This window comes from Mus musculus, chromosome 3, assembly GCF_000001635.26.
Source record: "Mus musculus strain C57BL/6J chromosome 3, GRCm38.p6 C57BL/6J".
NCBI classification, from domain to species: Eukaryota; Metazoa; Chordata; class Mammalia; order Rodentia; family Muridae; genus Mus; species Mus musculus.
In genome coordinates, this window is record NC_000069.6 from 157,887,063 (window position 1) to 157,907,571 (window position 20,509).

Below are 20,509 nucleotides of genomic sequence, written 5' to 3' on the forward strand. Positions count from 1 at the left end.
TTTTGGCCCAAGTAATAGTCATTTCAAGTGTAGACACCCAGAACAAGACATATATTTTATATCATTAAAGTAATTGGATGAGGATCGAAATTCTTGGAAAGATTCTACACTGCTTTAGTTTTACCTTAAATATACGTCAAACAGGCACTGAAATCAGTATCTTCACAGAATCAGTGATTATCTTCTGAAGTCACTGCCATTGGTTACTTTTCCGGTAAGACCATAGAGCCTAGGCACCCAGACATTGTCTGGGCCATTATCTACCTTTCAACACTTTTTCGTTCATGTATGGAATACCCAGGCCTCAAGCAGATAGAGGCTTTTCCTCTTTAGCATCCAGGCAGTGATGTTGCCCAGGGTCCTTGTTCCTGGCCTTCTAGAATATAACACAAGAGGAACTTTTCCCAGCAAAATATTGGCAACCAAAGTATACTTGCTTTCACCTGACTTAACAGTCATTAGCTCCAAGTTTCTCAGGCAAATTGCTAGATCTATCTCTTAAAAGACCAATGCTGTGATGAATTACCAAACTCCTTCCCACCCCTGTTTCCCTGGGTAAGTAGCCCCAAACAGATATATTCCCAGCACTTGCCAGTCTAAAACAAGGAAGAAATATAGGAGCAGCGATGAAACAAAACTAGTTTCATTCAGTTCTTCTTCTTCTTCTTTTTTTTAATCTTGAGACAGTCTTGCTATATAACCCACACTGGGCTTGGACTTGAGAACTTGAAACTCAACCTCCAACTACTAAGTGCTGTGATTAGCACATGTTCTGCCCAGCTCTTCTGGTGTGTAGTTGCTGCTTTTGTTGCTTTGTGTTGTCTTCAGTGCTAAAGGTGGACCCAGGGCCTTGTGTTTGCTAAACAAGACAAGTTCTCTACCTCGGAGCTACACTGCCAGTCCTCGGGGAAGCAAAATACAGGGGTAAAGCCAATGCTTCACCTCTTCAACTGATTTCCAAATTCTTGCCACATTGCCTGGCTCCCTGACAGTGACTCTTCTTCTCTCCCACAGTGCTTCAAGTTTCGATGATGCTTATGCTCAGATGATGGATGTTCTGTTCCAGGCTAAAACAAGATAGGTGGAGGGGAAGCCAAGATTTTAATGATAGCCTACTACTTTATTCAGAGTGGGCATGCACTTACACACACATGCTATGTAGTGAAAGATGACCTTGAATTTCTGATTATCCCGCCCCCATCTCCAAAGTGCAGGAATTAGAGGCATAAGCCACCATGACCAGTCTATGGGAAGCTAGGGATTGAACGGAGGGATTCGGACATTCTAAGCAAGTCCTCCATCGACTGAACTTGTTTTTTAGTCCTCTATATCACAACACACATTTTTTTTTTTTGCAGCTTTTGTGATTTTTATTTAAACACAAAACATGCACACAAGTCATTTATTCATTTTCTTCGCTGCGTAGCCTGGCGTTGGGATTGGTGACTCTGATGGCCAGATGTGCTGCTCTTTCTATGATGGCTTTTCGGTTCTTAGAGGACACATTGTGTGCAATCTCAGCACAGTAAAATTTGTTGCACATCAGCAGCACCTCCAGCTCCTTGACATTGTGGACCAGGAACTTTCGGAAGTCGCTGGGCAGCACTGCTTGGTTTTCTTGTTGCTCCTCCCAAAAACGACGTTGGGCATCAGGATCTGGCCCTTGAACCTTCTCCACACCCTGTTGTCAATGCCTCTGGGTTTCCGCCAGTTTCGCTTAATTTTCACATATCAGTCTGACTGGTGTCTGATGAACTTCTTGGTCCTCTTTTTGACAATCTTGGGCTTCACCAGAAGCCGGAGGGCAGCCATGATGCCGCAAAACAGATGGCAGCCACCTTGTAGGCAGTGCCGAGGAAGAAGCAACACACATTATTTTTAACCAGGTAAATGTTAATTCATCATTTACTAATCTTTCATGAATTCTCTGCTATAAACTAAATGTGTGCCTTCAGTGCTATTCCTACCAGAGCCTCATATGTTGAAACCCTAATCTCCAATGTAATGGGGCTTGAGGTGGGCCCTTTGGGAAATAGGATTACATAAGGGTTGGAGCTACAGTGATGGGGTTAGGCATTTCATGAAAGCTTTTATGTGGATAAAATAGCATCTTGGAAGGAAGGATCAAGGGGAAGAGTCTTGAGATGGAAGATCAAAATTTCTAGAAACATCCAGTGAATTTGATCTAATCATATATTGCATGTCCCTTCATGTCAATATCAGATGAGATTTTTGCAGTTACTAAGAGCAGTGGCAACAAAAGATAAAAGAAAAACTGGCTTCATAAAAGCAAAAGGAGAAGATGAGAAAAAGGGGAAATGAGGGATGAGGAGGGGAGAGAAGGCAGGAAGGAGAGAGAACAAAAGGGAAAAAGAGAGGAAGAAGGAGAAGCAGGAAAAAGAGCAAGAAAGAGCAGTAGGAAAAAGTTTGCTCATGGGACCCACATGTACCAGCACAAGTCTATGTTTTACGGTGGATCTATGAGAACCTGGTTTTCTACCTCTTGGAGATGTCAAGTCTCTGTTAACATCTCAGACATGTGTCCCCTTCAGAGTGGGGAGGTGGCTCTGCTGATACACATCACTTAAGCCACAGGGGACAAGAATGTGCCTTTTCTGGTAACTCCCATCTTAGTTAACTAAGGTTCAACTAAAGCCACTGTCACAGGCAGGAGGATAACAGGTATGTTTCTTGTCATCTGTGTTCATTATGAGAGTTCTCCCTCAGACAGAATAAAGTGTTAGGGCATAATATATGTTGCCCAGAGAAGGTTGAATAGACTGTATAAACAGTCCACACTGAAGAGAGGACGGGGCACATTAATTGGTTAACAAAACTACTCTAAGATTTTGGGTATTTTGCCTTTTACAAAGACTATTTGACTTTGAGAATCAAAACTACAGAGGATTAAATTTTATTTATTTATTTATTTATTTATTTATTTATTTATTTATTTGCAGTACTAGGGATTGAACCCAGGACCATGCACATACTAAGCACATATTCTTCCTCTAAAACCCATCTTAAATGTTTTGTTTTGTTTTGTGTGTGGTGTGTGTGTGTGTGTGTGTGTGTGTGTGTGTGTGTGGGTGTGTGTGTGGGTGGGTGTGTTTGAGACAGTCTTGCAGTGGGTAAATGAGTGTCCTGGAGTCAGACCACCATTTTTCATGGCTACAGTGGGTGAATCCCCGAAAGGCACAGTCCAGGAGCTTCCTCCCAGGACTGCTTCTTACTGCTGCTGCTGTGCCTTCTCATGTTCGTCATTGCTGCATTCTTCATTGTTCTGACAGGGTGTGATTGGGCAAAGAAAGAACCTGTCTGCCTATATATAGTCTGTTGTGATTGATTCCTGGGCATTAGCCCACTCTATTGGGCACATTTTCTGCAAGATCAACTTACATGAATTAATATTGTTTAGGTAAATTAATGGTTTTACAGAATTGCTTATTGATTCAAATAATTTTAAGAAGCTAAGACAACTTGATAGAAAGTTAAAGTTAGCCGGGCGTGGTGGCACACGCCTTCAATCCCAGCACTCAGGAGGCAGAGGCAGGCGGATTTCTGAGTTCGAGGCCAGCCTGGTCTACAAAGTGAGCTCCAGGACAGCCAGAGCTATAAAGAGAAACCCTGTCTCGAAAAAACAAAACAAAAAACAAAACAGAAAGTTAAAGTTAGAATCATAAGTAGCCTGTTCACAAGTACATGGGCTCTAGGAAGGAAAATAGGCTTGGAAAAAATTAATGATCAAAGAAAGTATTCACTTAAAGTAAGGTCCAAAGATGAGACCACAGGTGTGCACCATGATAAAGTAAAGCCATGAACATATAAAACAATTCCTTTGAATGTATAATGAGCTTATGGAGTGAAATAGAGATAACAATGCTATGAATTTACAATCAACAATCCTACTGTAACTCCCTCTTATGTAACATCTTATCTGTGTTTGAATGAAGTAATTCTTTTTTCTTACATAGAGAACTTAGTCTTAGGAGATATAAAAAGGCTAAGAGGAAAAAATAAAGTTGTTGGAGTTTCACCAACAACTGTGTGTGTATGTGTATGTGTATGTGTATGTGTATGTGTATGTGTATGTGTATGTGTATGTGTATGTGTATGTGTGTGTTTGGAGCCTGCTTTGTTCCATTCACCTAATGTGTAAATGATATGTATGTATGTATGTGTGTACTTATGTATGTATGTATGTACACATGTGCATGTGTCAAATTGTTGGAGCTTGCTTGTTTAAGGTTGATTGTTGGAACCTGCTTTGTTTCTCTCTGTGTGTGTGTGTGTGTGTGTGTGTGTGTGTGTGTGTGTGTGTGTGTAGGACTTTCTTTTTCTTTCTCAGCGAGCTGTAAAGAGTTAAAGAGTTCAGAGTTTCTTGATGACCACAGACTGCTGGCCCCAGATAATTGTTTTGCCTGCTGTTGTCAGTGGGGACCAGCATCAGTTGTTATGCACTGACCCCCATTGCTAACTCCACACTCGATGCTTTCCTCAGTTTACTCTGAATGTCTAAGCTGGCCTTTGATAGTATCCACTTTTAGCCATGGCTGGCCTGAAATGTAGTTTGTAGATTAGCTGACCTTGAAGTCACAGAGGTTTGCCTGGTAACTCCTGCCTTTTCACAGTATTTTAAAAACCAGATGCAAGAGGTGCCATTTATTCTCTGGCTTTAGAGAAAAAAAAAATTATTAAAAGATATTTTAAATGTGTGTGTGTGTGTGTGTGTGTGTGTGTGTGTGTGTGTGTGTGTGTGTAAAATATGTGTGCCTAAAGACATGTACACTTGTATACATCTGGAGACCAGAGATCAACACCAAGTGTCTTCTTCTATTGTTTGGGACAGACCATTTTTTAAAAAAAGAATTATTTATTTTACATGTGTGTAGCTGTCCTCAGAACCACCAGAAGAGGGCATCAGATGCCATTACAGATGGTTATGAGCCTCTATGTGGTTGCTGAGAATTGAACTTAGGACCTCTGAAAGAGCAGTCAAGTTCTCTTAACCTCTGAGCCATCTATCTCTCCAGCCCAAGGGACCTTTTTTTTGAGACAAGGTCTCCCATTGACCCCATAGTTTGGTAGTGTGGATAGGCTGGATGGCTAGCAAATCCCTGGAATCCTCTTGTCTATTTCTCCAGCACTGGGATTGCAGCCAGACTGACACACTTGGCTTCTTTTGTTGTTTGTTTTTGTTTTGTTTTGTTTTGTTTTTTTCGAGACAGTGCTTCTCTTTATAACCCTGGCTGTCCTGGAACTCACTCTGTAGACCAGGCTGGCCTCAAACTCAGAAATCTGCCCCTCTCTGCCACCCAAGTGCTAGGATTAAAGGCATGCACTACCACTGCCCACACACTTGGCTTTTTACATAGGTTGAAGAGACCTGAACTCAGATCTTCAAGATTGCATGGCAAGCCCTTTATCAACTGAGCTGTCTCTCAGCCCCTCAAAACAGGTTTTCTGTATAGGGATTAAGAAAGAGGTGCTCCCTAGCCCTCCAGAGACTTGAGGCCCCAGGGAGTGGGGAGGAACCATCCTCTTAGAGATGGGAGGTGGGGGACAAGGGGAAGGGAGGTATGGGATGGGGAGCAGTTGGGTGGGAGGCCTGGGAAGGGGATGAAGACTGGACTGTAAAAAAAGATTAAAGAATAAAAAGAAAGGAAGGGAGGGAGGGAGGGAGGAAGGGAGGAAGGGAGGAAGGGAGGGAGAAAGACTCACAGAAAGGATAGACATGCCCAAGTGTGGAGGATAGGGCCTTCTCCAGGAAGTGTTGAAGAGGTCTTAACTCTTCTTTTTCCCAAAAAGGGAAGTTTGAGTGACATTCCTAGAAATCAGTAAGTTTGCAGCTGGAAGAGAGAAAGACCTAAGGCAAATTTCATTGTGTTGTAATTCTTGATTCTCAGCCCACATGAAGCTCATTTTCTTTCTCACGGGTCTTACATTTCTGGTGCTGTGATAATACTAGCATGACCAAAAAAGCATCCTGGGGAGGAAAGGGTTTGTTTTGCTTACAGTTCCACATCACAGTCCATCATTGGAGGAACTCAGGGCAAGAACTCAAGTTAGGAACCTGGAAGCAGGAAGTGAAGCAGAGGCCACAGAAGAGTGCTGCTTACTGGCTTGGTCAGCTTGCCCTCCTTTTCAACTCCTGCCCATCTACACAGGGGTGGCACTGTCCACAGTGAGCTAGACAATCCCACACCAATTACCAATCAAAAAAATGCATCACAGGCCAGTCTGGAAGGGAATGTTATCTCTGTTGAGGTCTCTTCTCCCAGATGACTCTAGCTTGTTTCAGTCGACATAAAACTAGCCAGTACCACATCTCCATTACGTTTCCTTTTTTTTCTGGCCCTGACTTTTCTTTTTTTTTTTTTTTTTTTTTTGCATTCTGGCCAATATTTTTTTTTTTTTTAATTAGGTATTTAGCTCATTTACATTTCCAATGCTATACCAAAAGTCCCCCTTACCCACCCACCCCCCTGACTTTTCTTCTAGCTCCTTAAACTCTCCAGAAAAAAAAAATAAAATTACTTTTGCTGAAAAGAAACATTGTAGCAGAGGGGAGAAATGCATAATATACTATGTATACATTATGTATTATATACCACATCATATATTATAACCAACACATCTTAGCCATGGCTACTGTTTTAGACAGGCTTGGAGGAGCTTGATATGAATGGTCACACCAAGAAGAATTGCCTGTAGTGTGTTAATTAAGACACTATTAGACCTGTGCATGTGTGCCCTTCCAAAAACAATTGCCTTTATCTGTCAGAGCTATTTTGCCTGGGAAGTCTCCTGTGACTCCTCAAACCATTCTGTCCTCTTCCTTCTCTGATGCATTACTGCTCTCTGGCAACAGCTGTCCCCAGTGTTGAAGTGCATTTATTTCAGAGACAACCTCTCCTAGGAGCAAACCGAGGCTCTATTGTTTCATTCAAAATGAAATGATCTTTGAATTAAACACACCTGTCTTATAGTCCCAAGTCACCAGCCTATTTCCCCCCAGCTATAAGTTGGGGGGGGATATAATTTGTACCTAATGTGCATATGTTAAACTTTAAGCATAAGAATTACTCAGTTACACTTATAAAAATCAATAGAGTTTGGGGCCTCTAGAGCAGCCACTAGATATGAAAAAGAACCCAGAAACAGCAAAGTAGGATCAGGGCCAGGTACATTTGATAACTAGATTTATTTAAGAAAAATAACTTGATAACTAGATTTATTTAAGAAAAATAACAAGTATCAAGTACAACCTTTAATCTCTTGAATTTCACAGTAGGTATTCCAAATATTTGATTTTTGGCTTATGGTAATTATATAATTTTTCAAAAAAAAACCACCACAGTGGATTTAAGACCATTCATTTAATAATTTAACTTCATAAAACATCAATACTAAATTGTAACATTGTAAACATGATTAAAATATATCATAAGCTACTGAAGAAAGAAAAAAGACAACATGATCCCAAAACAGAACAACTCTTACTTCCTTGGACACAAATATAGCAAAATTACCGAAATGATACTAACAGAACAACCTGTTAGTTAGAAGATAAACAGAAGACAGTTCTTAAGGGAAGATCCATGGAAGGTTACAGCTGTAAACTCATTAGGGCCTTAAAATATTCAGTGCAGTTCTGCGTATGCTCCGTAATGATCTGTCCAGTTATTCCGAAGATTTGGCCCCTTGGATGCTGCTCCTGATGGCAGCACTGGAATGACAGCTTTGACTCGAACTTTTAAGGGTGCTGTGTCAACAGTGTACAGAAAAAGAAAGAATGTCAATGATCTCCACATCATAGGCTGAGACCTGAGAACTCAGTCCAAGATTCGCTCATTCACACATGCCAGCAAAGTCACACCTTTTTTTTTTTTTTTTTAATTTAATTTTGGCGATGAGGGTCAGCATGGAACTGGGATGGCTCTAGATTGGGGTTGTGGTGGGTGGATGAAGATGTTGTGAGTCAGATGCCCTATACTGTGTATAGCCCAAGGTGCTGGAAGGTGCTGCAGATGATGCCAAAAGTGGTCCAGAAGTCTGAATCGTTGAATGTACTCAGAGAGGCTGATGTCATGCTAGGAGATGTTGGGTGGCTTGGGGTTCTTGCTTTCTTAGAGGGGTAAATACCTGTTGATAAGCTGAAACTAGCCTCAGGGGCCAGTAGGTGGGTCATCTTGTTACTCAGGGACTTGCGTGAGTACGAATCTCTGTTGAGGCCACTCTTTATAAATATGATGACACCCACCCTTACTACTAGGCTCATGCTGGCTGAGAACCACTTAAAAGAAATGCTCAGCACCCTTAATCTTTAGGGAAGTGTAAATCAAAACTACTTTGAGATTTCATTTTACATGATATTGGTCAGTATCAATAAAACAATGACAGCTCATGCTGGAGAGGATGTGGAATAAGGGAAACACTCATCTATAGCTGGTGGGAGCAAACTTACAAAGCCAGCATGGAAATCTGTATGGTGGTTCTCCAGAAACTACATTAAGTTAGTTATAGTACTCTTAAAGTCATATACCCAAAGGACAGTCCATCCTACCACAAGATAACTTGCTCTTGCTCAACCGTGTTCATTGCAGCGAGAGATTGGAAACCACTCAGACGCTCCTCAACAGAAGAATGGGCATAAAGGAAATGGTACATTTACACAACAGGGAATTCCTCAGCAAGTTTTTAAAACATAAAATTATAAAATTTGAAGGTAAGTGTATGAAACTAGAAAAAAAAATCATCCTGAGTGAGGTAACTTAGATCCAACTATAGTATGTATTCACTTATATGTGGATGTTCAGTGTTGACAAGCAAGTGACAAACTATATAACCACAGAAGATATGTAGAGTGCAAGGGACTAGGGGAAAGGATAGATCTCCATAGGAAGGGGAAACAGAATAAATAATTATGGATGGATGGAGGCTGGGGACTGCAATAGAAGGATCAAAGAGGGAGAGAGAAAGAAGGAGGCAAGGAAACGAATATAAAGAGGAACGGCTAAAATTAAGGGATAGTTGAGAAGTTGTAGAAGTTGTATAGAAACCTAATACAGTAGAAGCTTCCTACAATGCACACACATATGAAGACAATCTAAATCACCAAATAACAGGGGAGACAGAGCCCCAGCTGAACATCTCTTGTCACCAAATGAAGTTTCAAGTACTGAAAGTGAGTTACATAATTGAGTTCTTGACAAAAAGGATCCCATGAGAACCCCCCAAACAACCCAGGCTACTGCCAAGGCTATGGGTAGCTCTCCAGAAACTGACAGTAAGATCCTCTTACTTAACAACTTACTAAACATGGAGAAGTTGAGCTGATGCCTACCTACAGCCTTCACTCCCTACAGATTAGATACTACTGGAAGGTTCTCTGCATGCTGCCAAAGGAGAAAGGTACAAACTCTTCAATTTATAATGGTGACCTGACTACAAGGTCCACTGGTCCAATAGAACTTTTACAAAGCTTGTGGGAATAGCCAACCAATATTTGATTTGAGTTAAGGCGCACTCCATGAGATGGAACCCAAGCCCAGTGCTGCTTGGGTAGCCAAGAACCTGAGATTAGATAGGGCAGGGACCTAGGGGGAAACCAATTACTATTGTTTTGCTAAAGGAACATAGCGAACATAGCATTAAAATGACTGCTAGTGACTTTCTGCTGTACTTGAAGACCAGTGTCTTGCTTGGCCATCAGAGAAGTTTCCTCCTGCAGCAGATGGGAACAAATGCAAAGATTCACAGGCAGACAATACACAGAGTGAGGAATACTGGAACATTCAGCCCTAGAAATGGATCTCCTCCATCAACTCTATCTCCTCAGAGCTCAGGGAACTCTGAGGAAGAGCAGGTAGAAAGAGTAAAAGAGCCAGAGGGGATGAAGACACCAAGGAATCATGGTCTTTTGTTTCTTTTGATTTATTTTATTTTACTTTTATTCCTTAGATACCTGCTTACTTTTTAACAAGTGACAGAAAGATCAAATTCAAGGGGAGATGGGATGAACTAGAAAGAGTAGGAGATCAGGGAACTATAACCAGAATATATTATATATAAAAAAAAATCCATCTTAAATAAAAGAAAAAAGATTACACACACACACACAACTTACCGCTGCCTTCAAAGCTCGATCCAGGTCTTCAAGAAGGTCCTGTTCATCCTCTAGGCCCACAGAAAGTCGTATCAGTGTGTCATTGATCCCGAGGGTAGCTCTGTCCTTCTCAGGCACAGAGGCATGGGTCATGATTGCTCTGGAAGAAAATGTGAGCAAATTTTACCATTGGATTGTGGCAGTGGAGGCATATTTCTAGCTCAATGTTGTCAGCTATCTTCAGTTCTTTCTGCTCCTATTTTTGTCAAACTTATCTCTTCTTGTTATGATTTAAAAAAAAAAAAACTGGGACTTCTTATTTGACACTACTTGCATGTCATAAAAATGAGCTGAACACAGCAGTCTGGTACCCAGGCAGGGGAGAGAACAGTAACCTGTGGATTTGACTACCTGACGAAATGAGGCTTTGCTGAGACCAAACTGCTCCTAGGCTGCTCTTTACAAGAAACATCCTTCTGAGGCAGATTAATGAGAGACAAGCCCAGGCCTCTACCAGCCAGCAACAGGCAACAGAAATCTTAGTACAGAACCCAAGGAAGAAAGGCCTGAAGAATTTTCCAAACTAGAAGCCAATCATCGTCAACAGGTGTAAAATCAGGCTCCTGTTGCATTATGGGGGCAATTGCATCATGGGATCCCACTGCATCATGGGAGCCCATTACACCATGGGAGCCAATTGCATCATGAGAGCTCGTTGCATCATAGGAGCCTACTCCATCATGCACTATAGGGAGAACCTGGGAGAAATAAGGCGTTCTTATTTTAGAGGATTAAGGAGGCACTGAAGAAAAGCAGACAAACCAACCCAAGATCCAAGCAGGAAGGTTGTAGAAGGTCAAAGGAGGGACTGAGTAGACTGAGAACCATGCAGAAGAGGCTCAGCTCAGTCATACCTAAATCCAATGTGACCTTCAAGTGAACTAACAACCCTCAGACCCATGGAGAAAAGCACTTGAGTTGTCTAGGTAAACAAACAGTATCTTCTTTTGTTGCTCTAAGGAAGTTTTTTAAATTTAATTTTTATGTATGTATATGTGATTTGTGGGAGGGGCACAGGATGTATGTGGAGGCTGGAGGACAACTTTGTGGAGTCAGTTCTCTCATTCAACATTCATGTGGGTTCTGGGATTGAACTCAGGTTGCCAGGCTTATGTAGCCAAGTGTCTTTATCTGCTGAGCTATCTTGCTGGCCCTCAAAGAAGCTTCCAGGTTGGTTTGGGTTTTGGCAAAAGCAAGGGTTATCTGAGAAGAACTATGGTTGAGAAATGCCTACATAAGATTGACCTGGAGGCAAGCCTATGAGGAACTTTCTTCATGAATGGGCTGGGCCCACCCACAATCATTAATTACGAGGTGTGTGTGTGTGTGTGTGTGTGTGTGTCCCCGCACCACCAGAACAAGAGGTTATGTGACATAAGACAAAAAGCTGAGGAAGCCATTAGAAGCAAGTCAATAAGCAATACTCCTCCATGGGCTCCCCATTAGCTCCTGCCTCCGGGTTTCTGTCCTGATTCCCTCAGTGACAGACGTGCGTGTGACCTGAGAGTTGTAAAGGGAAATAAGGTCTTCTCATTCCAAGCTGGGTTTGCACATGTATTTCTCACAGCAACAAAAACCCTAAGGCAGAAAGTTTTAGCACACTAACATCCTCCTGAAAATGCTCTGCCACAGCAGGTTCTTTCTTCCCCAAGGGAGGAGGCACAAGACCAAACAATCCCAAGCCTCAGAGAGTAATACTCTTAGGAATGAATAATATTCCACGGCCAACTGATGTCTCGACAGGCAGAGACCATGAACCTGATGGTCTGAATTCCACCTCCAGAATCCACAAGGTTATCCTCTGATCTGCTCATGCATGCCTTGACGAACGTGTCCCCTACCACACCCACATATCGTGCTTGCACACACAAAGGGAACAAAAATTAAGAAAAACATACCCTTGAGGGCTGTAGTGGCACAGGCCTTTAATCGTGGCTCTGAGAGGCAGAAGCAAGCAGATATCTGTGAGCTCAAGGCCTGTCTGGTCTTCATAGTGAGTTCCAGGACTGGCAGAGTTACACAGGGGATTCCCTGTCTCAGAACAAGCAAGCAAACAAACAAACACCCCAAAACCAACAAAGTCCTTGCATTCCATTTCAAGGTAACCTGAGCTGAAAGCCTGTTAGCCCTGTGGGGTTTGTGTGAGTTGTTGCTGTTGTTGTTGTTGTTTTGGAGACAGGTTCTCCCTGTGAAGCTCTAGCTGCTCTGAACTCACTATGTAGACCAGGTTGGCCTCGAACTCACAGAACCTGTTTCTGCCTCCAGAGTGTAGGGATTAAAGGTACGCAGTACCAGGTTTACCATTTCTTTTTTTTTTTTTTTTTAATTAAAGAAATGTACCATTGATTTTTTTATAATAAAATAAGATATAATAAGATAAAACAAAAATTAACACAGAATAGGACAAAACAAACAAAGAGAAGGAAAAGAGTCCAAGAGATGACATAGTAAAACAGAAACCTACTCATTTGTACGCTCAGGGACCCCATAAAAACACTAAACTGGAAGCCATTACACACACACACACACACACACACACACACACACACACACACACACAGGATCTATAGGGTAAAAAGAGAGGGAAAATATATATAAATAAAATAAACAGCCAGGCAGTGGTGGTACACGCCTTTAATCCCAGCACTTGGGAGGCAGAGGCAGGCGGATTTCTGAGTTTAAGGCCAGCCTGGTCTACAAAGTGAGTTCCAGGGCAGCCAGAGCTATACAGAGACAAGGAGCCTCTAAAGATGCTATTGAACTTTTCTGTTGGCCACCTCCTGCTGGGCATGCCAGCCATTACTTTTTAAATATGTAGAAATGTCACGTAGCTTCTATATTTAAACATTTCATAAGCATCAGTTAAAGTACATAAAGTTAATTAAGGAGTACTAGAAAATCATGCACTCTGAGAGTTCAGAAGGTCAATCTTCATGGACTGAGAACCACTGAGGGGAGACTTTGCCCTACTTGGTCCCAATACAGGAGACAAGACACAAAATCAAAGTAGAGAAAAGAAAAGAGGAGGCAGGGAAGGAGGAGGGGGTAAGAAGGAGGTTGTAAGGAAGAAGACAGGGAGGTAAAGAGAAAGGCAAGGAGAGAGGAAGGGGAAAGGAATGTAACAGATGCCTAAAGCAATTCTAGCAATAGATTTATTTTTGTGTTGTAATATGAGCCAGGGCACTAACTCAGGCATCCCCCCCCCCCCCACTCTCTAAGTTGAGATTAAGAAAGAATAATATCAGGGCTGAAGAGATGGCTCAGCAGTTAAGAGCACTGACTGCTCTTCCAGAGGTCCTGAGTTCAATTCTCACCAACTATGTGGTGGCTTACAACCATCTGTAATGGGATCTGATGCCCTCTTCTGGTGTGTCTGAAGAGAGCAATAGTGTACTCTATACATAAAATAAATCAATAAATGAAATCTTAAAAGGAAGAGTAATGTACTGAGTCGCTTCATGTCAGCTTGACACAAGCTACGGTCATCTGAAAGGAGGGAAACTCAATTGAGAATGTGCCTCTATGAGATCCAATCTGTAGGGCATTTCCTTAATTAGTGACTGATGGAGGAGAACCCAGCCCATTGTGGGTGGTGCCATCCCTGGGATGGTGGTACTGGGTTCTATAAGAAAGCAGGCTGAGCAAGCCAGGAAGAGCAAGCCAGCAGCCAGCACCCTCCAAGGCTTCTACATCATCAGTCCCTGCCTCCAGGTTCCTGCTCTGTTTGATTTCCTATCCTGACTTCCTTTAGGGATGGACTACAATGTGGAAGTGTTACCCATACTAACCTCCTTTCCAACTTGCTTTTGGTCATGGTGTTTTCATTGCAGCAATAGAAACACTGACTAAGATCCTAACACTGTGCGTAGTGTTTCTAAGGCAAAGGAGTTAACATATGTCTGGGTGGCTAACCCAGTGTGCAGACTCTGCTTCCTCTCCTGCACACTGCAGAGCTCCTCCAGTCACAACTGGGCTGGGAGGCCCAGAAAAAAGGGCGATCAAGCAGTCAAGCCCCAACCTAAATTTACGTATCCATACTCTTAAACCCAATTCCTAATAAATCAGGAAACATCTATTTATGGAGAAAACCTTAAAGCAATAAACATTGTCTTCTGTGAGGAGCAAACTGATTGCAAATATGCCCTCTTGTGCATGCACACCCTCTCTCAGGCATCTTCCTGAAAACTGGGGAAGAGCCATGCCATCTGGTGTACTTCAAACCTGACTTAGATCTATTTCTTTACATTTCTTACTGTCCTTACAATTGTAAATGGGAAATATGCCTATATGCTTGGAAGCACTTTAACACTGAGCTTCCGGAGACACAGTCATTGATGAATGTGTACAAAACTAACACAAAAATATCCCATGAGTGCTAAGTATGGTGCAAGCCAAGCATTTGGAGTTAGATACAAAATGGTCAGTAATTTAATGTCATCCCTGGCTGCAGGACCCACCTTAAAAAAAAATCTAAAAACAAACAAATTAACCAAAATCATGTTCATTGTTAACACGTAAACACTAAAAAAGCAATGGTGTCATATTCCTTTGGTCACAGCTGTAATAAACAGTCATATTGCTTGGGACTCTAGCAGGACAGGCCAGCCGTCAGCAGTAACCACGGCCTTACTATTAATCTCATCCTATAGATGCAGACTTGCTGCAGGAGTTGGCATGATGTATCAGAGGTCACTGCAATGTCACATGCACACACAGTGGAGGCCAAGGTCCACCTCAATCGATCTCCAACAATGAATCTGGAGTAGCGGGAGCCATGGCAAGCAAGCAAGCTTCCTGGAGACAGCCCACCATTTTTCATGGCTGCAGTGGGTGAATCCCCAAAAGGCATGGCCCCAGGAGCTTCCTCCCAGGACTGCTCCTTACTCCTACTGCTCCTTCTCATGTTTGTCATTGCCATATTACTCATTGTTTTGACATGATGTGATTGGGCAAAGAAAGACCCTGTCTTCCCTATAGTCTGTTATGATTGATTCCTGGGCATTAATCCACTCTATTGGGCAAATTTCCTGCAGTTCAATAGGAAGATGAACTTTCATGAAAAAATGCTGTTTAGATGATTTTCTAATTTCTGATACTAATTTTATAGAACTCCCCAATTGACTCAAGTAATTTTAAGCTCCCTGTAGAATAAAAAGCTACAAAGAGTTTTGTGTCATGAGCTAATTGTACTAGGAAAAGAAAATAGGTCTGGAACAAATTTACAGTCAAGGAAAACATTCCTTCTAGATTAGGAATGAGGCCACTAATCTTTAACTAAAGGTCATAAACCGAGAATGGGCAATTTATTATAGGTGCAAGGACAGAAAATAAGTGATTGACTAGTTTATCTATATAAGACTTCAAAATAATAAGACATAAAACAGATAATTTGTCTCTTGACAAAAACCTTGCTAACTTATGACATAAAAACTATTGCTATAAACTTATAATGAGTTCATGGAGCTAAGAATGTTTAGTCAGATATGACACTTAATGGAAAGACATGTACACAATTATGCTCTAATCTATGACATGAACTATTGCTTTAAACTTACTATGAACTTATGGAACGTAAAAGTGTTTAGAAGACCATGTAGTCAATTATCCTGCTGTAACAATTCTACCTGACAATTGCTTTTATAGCCCTGACGTAATTTTTTTATGTAGAGAACTTTTGCATAAGAAGGTAAAAAGCCTGAAGGAAATAGAAGTGGAGCCTTTTTTTTTTTTTTTGCTTCAACCAGATTTTGTGTGTGTGTGTGTGTGTGTGTGTATGATTCTTTTTCTTTCCCTTTCTCTCTCGTAGGCCCCTAAAGAGTTAAAAAGATTCTCTAATAGAGAAGTGCCAGCCCAAGTAATTAAGTTTCTTTTCCTAATCCCCTGCTGTTATCAGCAGGAGTTAACTGCCAGGAGATATCAACTCTGGCCCCAGAAGAGCCAAAGAGAGCCAGGAGCTAACAGCTTTTGATCTGTCTGATGCTACATCCTACCTCAGTTTACCTGGGTGTCAAAGTCAATTTTTGACATTGTGGAGCTCACTGATGCCACTTCACTGGCTAACCAGCAAGTCTTTAGCATCTTCCTCTCTCCTTCCCCCCAGCACTGGGATTACAGGCATGCCCCAACATGTCCAGCTTTTTGTTTGTTTGTTTGTTTGTTTTTTGTTTTTGTTTTTTTTTTTTTGGTTTTTTCGAGACAGGGTTTCTCTGTATAGCCCTGGCTGTCCTGGAACTCACTTTGTAGACCAGGCTGGCCTCGAACTCAGAAATCCACCTGCCTCTGCCTCCCAAGTGCTGGGATTAAATAAAGGCATTCGCCACCATGCCCGGCTCATGTCCAGCTTTTTACATGACTACCAGGAGGCCAAGTTCAAGTCCTCGTGCTTCTGTTGCAAGCACTTGACCTCCTGACCCATTGCCCCAGTCCCAACCCATACTATATCTGACACAAAGCCTCAGGAATGAATTTGCTGTGTATTCCTGAACTTACCAGCCTAGCTCGCTGGGTCTGTCTCCCTGTCTGTAATACAAGCTTCTGGGTGCCTCTTCTCTAAAATCCTCTGGCTAATACCTGGGTTAGGGAGGCGGTGGAATGTCAGGTAAGTTTGGGTATATCTACTCAGAGAGCACATCATCATCAAGGACAACATATTAAGAAGATAAGTGGGTTTACAGTATAGGTAGACCCTCCTCTTATCACATTGGGCACAGGACATATTTTCTAGTCTCCAGGGAACCTTGACAGCTTTTCTGGGATAAAGTCTACAATCTCCCTTCCAAGGCCCAATGGGGAGAATGGCAGCATAGGACATAGTTATTTCTCTCTCTGGCAGGACTGGGCAAGAGGAAGCATTTGAGAAGGGCATTGCTCCCTCCTTTACCTTGTCCCCACAGGCTTATATGACTTAGGAGATGGCACATGCCTGTGGTCCCCACCCTCTGCTGAGGTGTGTGAATGAACAAAGTCTAGCTGTGAATAAAAATCTAGAAGGAGTCTGTGTCTATAGAGACTGATGGACTGATTGGAATTCAGTACTGTGGAAGAATTGGAATTTTGTAGGATCAGAGACTATTTACTTTATCTTGGGCTAGTGTTAGCCTTCTGAAATAGCAATTCCTTGCCCCACTCTGTATCTGAACATCTTGTGATGGTAATAAATAAGACCTCTTAGAAGCTATTAAGTTAGCAGAATACTAGCTTCCAACAATCCAAGATTAAGAGTCTCATCAACAGCGTTTTGGGACTATAAAATGGCTCTCACTATCTCATTGTTCCAAACAATGTATCTTAAACTTGTCTTGATTTATAACTTTTTTTTGTTCTGTGAAACTATAAAAAACCCTGTGTGATGAGTTGTATATTTTTGGACCAGGGAGTGGCACCATTTGGAGGTGTGACCTGGTTGGAGTAGGTGTTTCACTGTGGATTTGGACTTAATACTCTCACCCTAGGTGCCTGAAAGTCAGTCTTCCACTAGCAGCCTTTGGATGAAGACGTAGAACTCTCAGCTCTTCCTGCACCATGCCTGCCTAGATGCTGCCATGCTCCCACCTTGATGATAATGGACTGAACCTCTGAATCTGTAAGCCAGCCCCAATTAAATGTTTTTTATAAGACTTGTCTCGGTCATGGTGTCTGTCCACAGCAGTAAAACCCTGACTAAGACACCCTGTGAAACTGCTTCCACATTGGAACATGGAATTTGTGTTAACTTAATCTGGGTTCCTGGGTCTGTGGTCTTACTCCCTTGAAGATGAGAGCTGTGGTTTTATGTCAGTGAGTGAGAGAGACACTCAGCCCAATGCAGCAGCTTAGCAGGAGACATAAAGAAATCAAGGTAAAACAATCAACAATTAAAAGTAAAGACTAGATAAGTGATATGCAAAAATAACAGAGAAACAGGAGAATACTTACGGAAGCTCAGCCAGACTCTCATATCCTCCCAGGCTCTCTGCCAGAGTAAACAGCTAGCAAAGAAAACAGAAATTTAGAACAGCTGATAATGGTGCTAAAATCTGAAAATGAATGCTTCTGATGAAAGCATGAAGAGTGATAATAACTATGAATAAATCAAGAATCAGGCAAGATAATAAGAAAAAAGTCATATTACAGTTTAAGACAATGCTTTTGACAATTAGATGTACTGTCTTCAAATCTTTAAAACATGAAAAGCTGCTTGCCTTTGAAGCCTGGGCTATCATTCTAGCACTCAGGAGACAGAGGAGGAGGATCTCTGTGAGTTCAAGGCCAGCCTAAACATCACAGTGAGACCTTATCTCCATGAACTTTACAAGGTAAGGGCCATAGCTCAGTGAAAGTGTGCTTGCCTGACATGTCCAAGATCCTGAGTTTCATCTCAGCACTACAAAATCAATGAATCAACAATAAACTGACCAAAGCCAGTCTCCTGCATCACCCTATTTTTTATTTATTTTTTTATTTATTGTTTAGACAATACCTAAAAAATCTGTATGTATCAAATATGCTTAAGACAGATGTTGGCCACATGGATACTGACAGGAGATTTGGTCCCTTCAGCCACCAGAACTATACCCTGAGTGATCTGCCCGGTCTGGGCGGGGCTGGTTCTACCAAAGCTCATGGGTCAAAGTTGAGGTCCTCAGTGTGGTATACCTTTAAGAAGCAGGGACCTTAGGTGCCAATGGGCTCCTTGACTGGTGACTGCTCTCACACATGATGCCATTTGCCACCAGGACTTAAGGAAGGGGCCACCTAACACTGAACTTATGCTTTTGGTCTTCAACAGTCAGTGAAGTAAACTTTTATTTATAAAATAGCCTGTCTCTGGCATTTTGTGATAGAAATGAAAAACGGGCTAATCTATCCAGTGTTGGGAATTATGGCAAGCAATAAGGACTAAGACTGTGTTACAGCACCATAAAATTTACTCCAGAAAGGAAGCGTTGGGGGAAAATCCAATCCTGAGCTCACCTTTAGATTTTTGAGGAAGGCCTTAGCATGCTGCAGAGCACCCTTGATGTAGAAACTGACCATCCCTGGGCAGCCCGAGCACTGGCGTTTGGCCAGCTCATGCTGAGGGTGAGAGGGTAGCCCTGCAACCACAGAACACGAGAGAAGTTTCATTCTAGAGCTACATATACAACTTCAAGGGAGCAAGGCCACTGACCCCTAAGTCTGCCGAAAGTATCCCTAACAATGGGGTTGTGCAAGTCTTTCTCTCCTGTCAAGCATTTAAGACATCTCTTCTACTCCTCCCATGCCCCGACCATGTCTCTTCTCTTGACTCCATCAGCCTGTGCTCTCTCTATTCAGGATCTCTGCAGGTCCGAACTCCCTGGTTAATTGCACCCTTCTGCAATTCCTTAATGTATTTTAGGAACAAGGCTATCTTCAGGCAGTGGATAGCACTTGTTAAATGTTCATGGTCAAGTATTTCCAGAGGTATCCAACAACTGTTGGGCTTGTATTTTCTGTAGGAATATGCATGCAATATTAATAAAATAAATGCATTTTACCAAATAGCAGTGAGAGATTCGAGCTCATATACATATCTAGTATGGTTTGCCCAATTTCCTTGAAGACAAAAATCTTAACTACTGTACTCATGATCCATCCTGTGGCCACAGGATCTAAGAACAAGGCTGCATAAGCCCATGGCAGCTTACCTGCTAACATAAACTCAGAGGGAAACAATGAGCCTACGAATCTACCCGAAAAGGCTGGTGAACTGAAAAGAGTCTGGGGAGAATTCTGGTATATTGTCTCAGTGAGACAAACTTAAATCAGACTATAGTAAGAGCTAGTGTTGAACAAGTGACTGGCAGGGCCATCAGGCAATTAACAGAATTATCCTGTGATGGGGTCTACACAAGCCTCAGATGCAAAAGCATCTCACATGTGAAGGCGGTCTTAACACCTGACATTCATTGCCTTCAGACCAACATCTTGTCTATCCATGCCCCACCATGCTCATTCCAGAGCCTGACAGAAAGTGACAGTAACCAATGAACAATGTAAAATTACACGAGAAAAGAAACTCACAAAGAATGAATGACCCATATAAAGTCTTAACCTAAACAGAACTGCCTAGAACTCAGGTTGACATACCAGGATAAACAACCTTTTCTACCCGGGGATTGGTCTCCAGGAAACGAGCCACCGCCATCCCATTCTTGAAATGTTTCTCCATCCGGACCTGCAGTGTCTTCAGGCCTCGGCAGCAGAGGTAACAATCAAAAGGAGAAGGAACTGCTCCTAGTGCTAGAAAGCAAACAAAGCTTGGATTAGCTTGGAGGTACCATGGGACTTAAAGAATTCTCTGGTTCCTCTTTTTCAATAGAGTGGCTCAGGAAAATCTAG

General features: G+C 42.1%; 1 protein-coding gene and 1 pseudogene across 2 annotated transcripts in view; both read right to left on the reverse strand.

The window, feature by feature from the left end:
- Positions 1-1,402: 1,402 nt before the first annotated feature.
- Positions 1,403-1,812, reverse strand: Gm6520 (annotated as a pseudogene).
- A 5,373-nt stretch (positions 1,813-7,185) lies between these two features.
- Positions 7,186-20,509, reverse strand: part of Cth (cystathionase (cystathionine gamma-lyase)) — a 30,834-nt gene continuing 17,510 nt past the window's right edge. Inside the window, exons 8-12 of one of the 2 annotated variants that reach the window (NM_145953.2) lie at positions 20,258-20,410; positions 19,121-19,242; positions 18,083-18,135; positions 10,130-10,268; positions 7,186-7,765 (exon numbers count right to left, since the gene is read on the reverse strand). In NM_145953.2, coding sequence (NP_666065.1) covers positions 7,757-7,765; positions 10,130-10,268; positions 18,083-18,135; positions 19,121-19,242; positions 20,258-20,410 — 476 coding nt within the window. In that variant the 3' untranslated portion in view covers positions 7,186-7,756. The remainder of the gene's footprint in view (positions 7,766-10,129; positions 10,269-18,082; positions 18,136-19,120; positions 19,243-20,257; positions 20,411-20,509) is intronic. The other variant, XM_006500815.3, reaches the window with a different exon arrangement.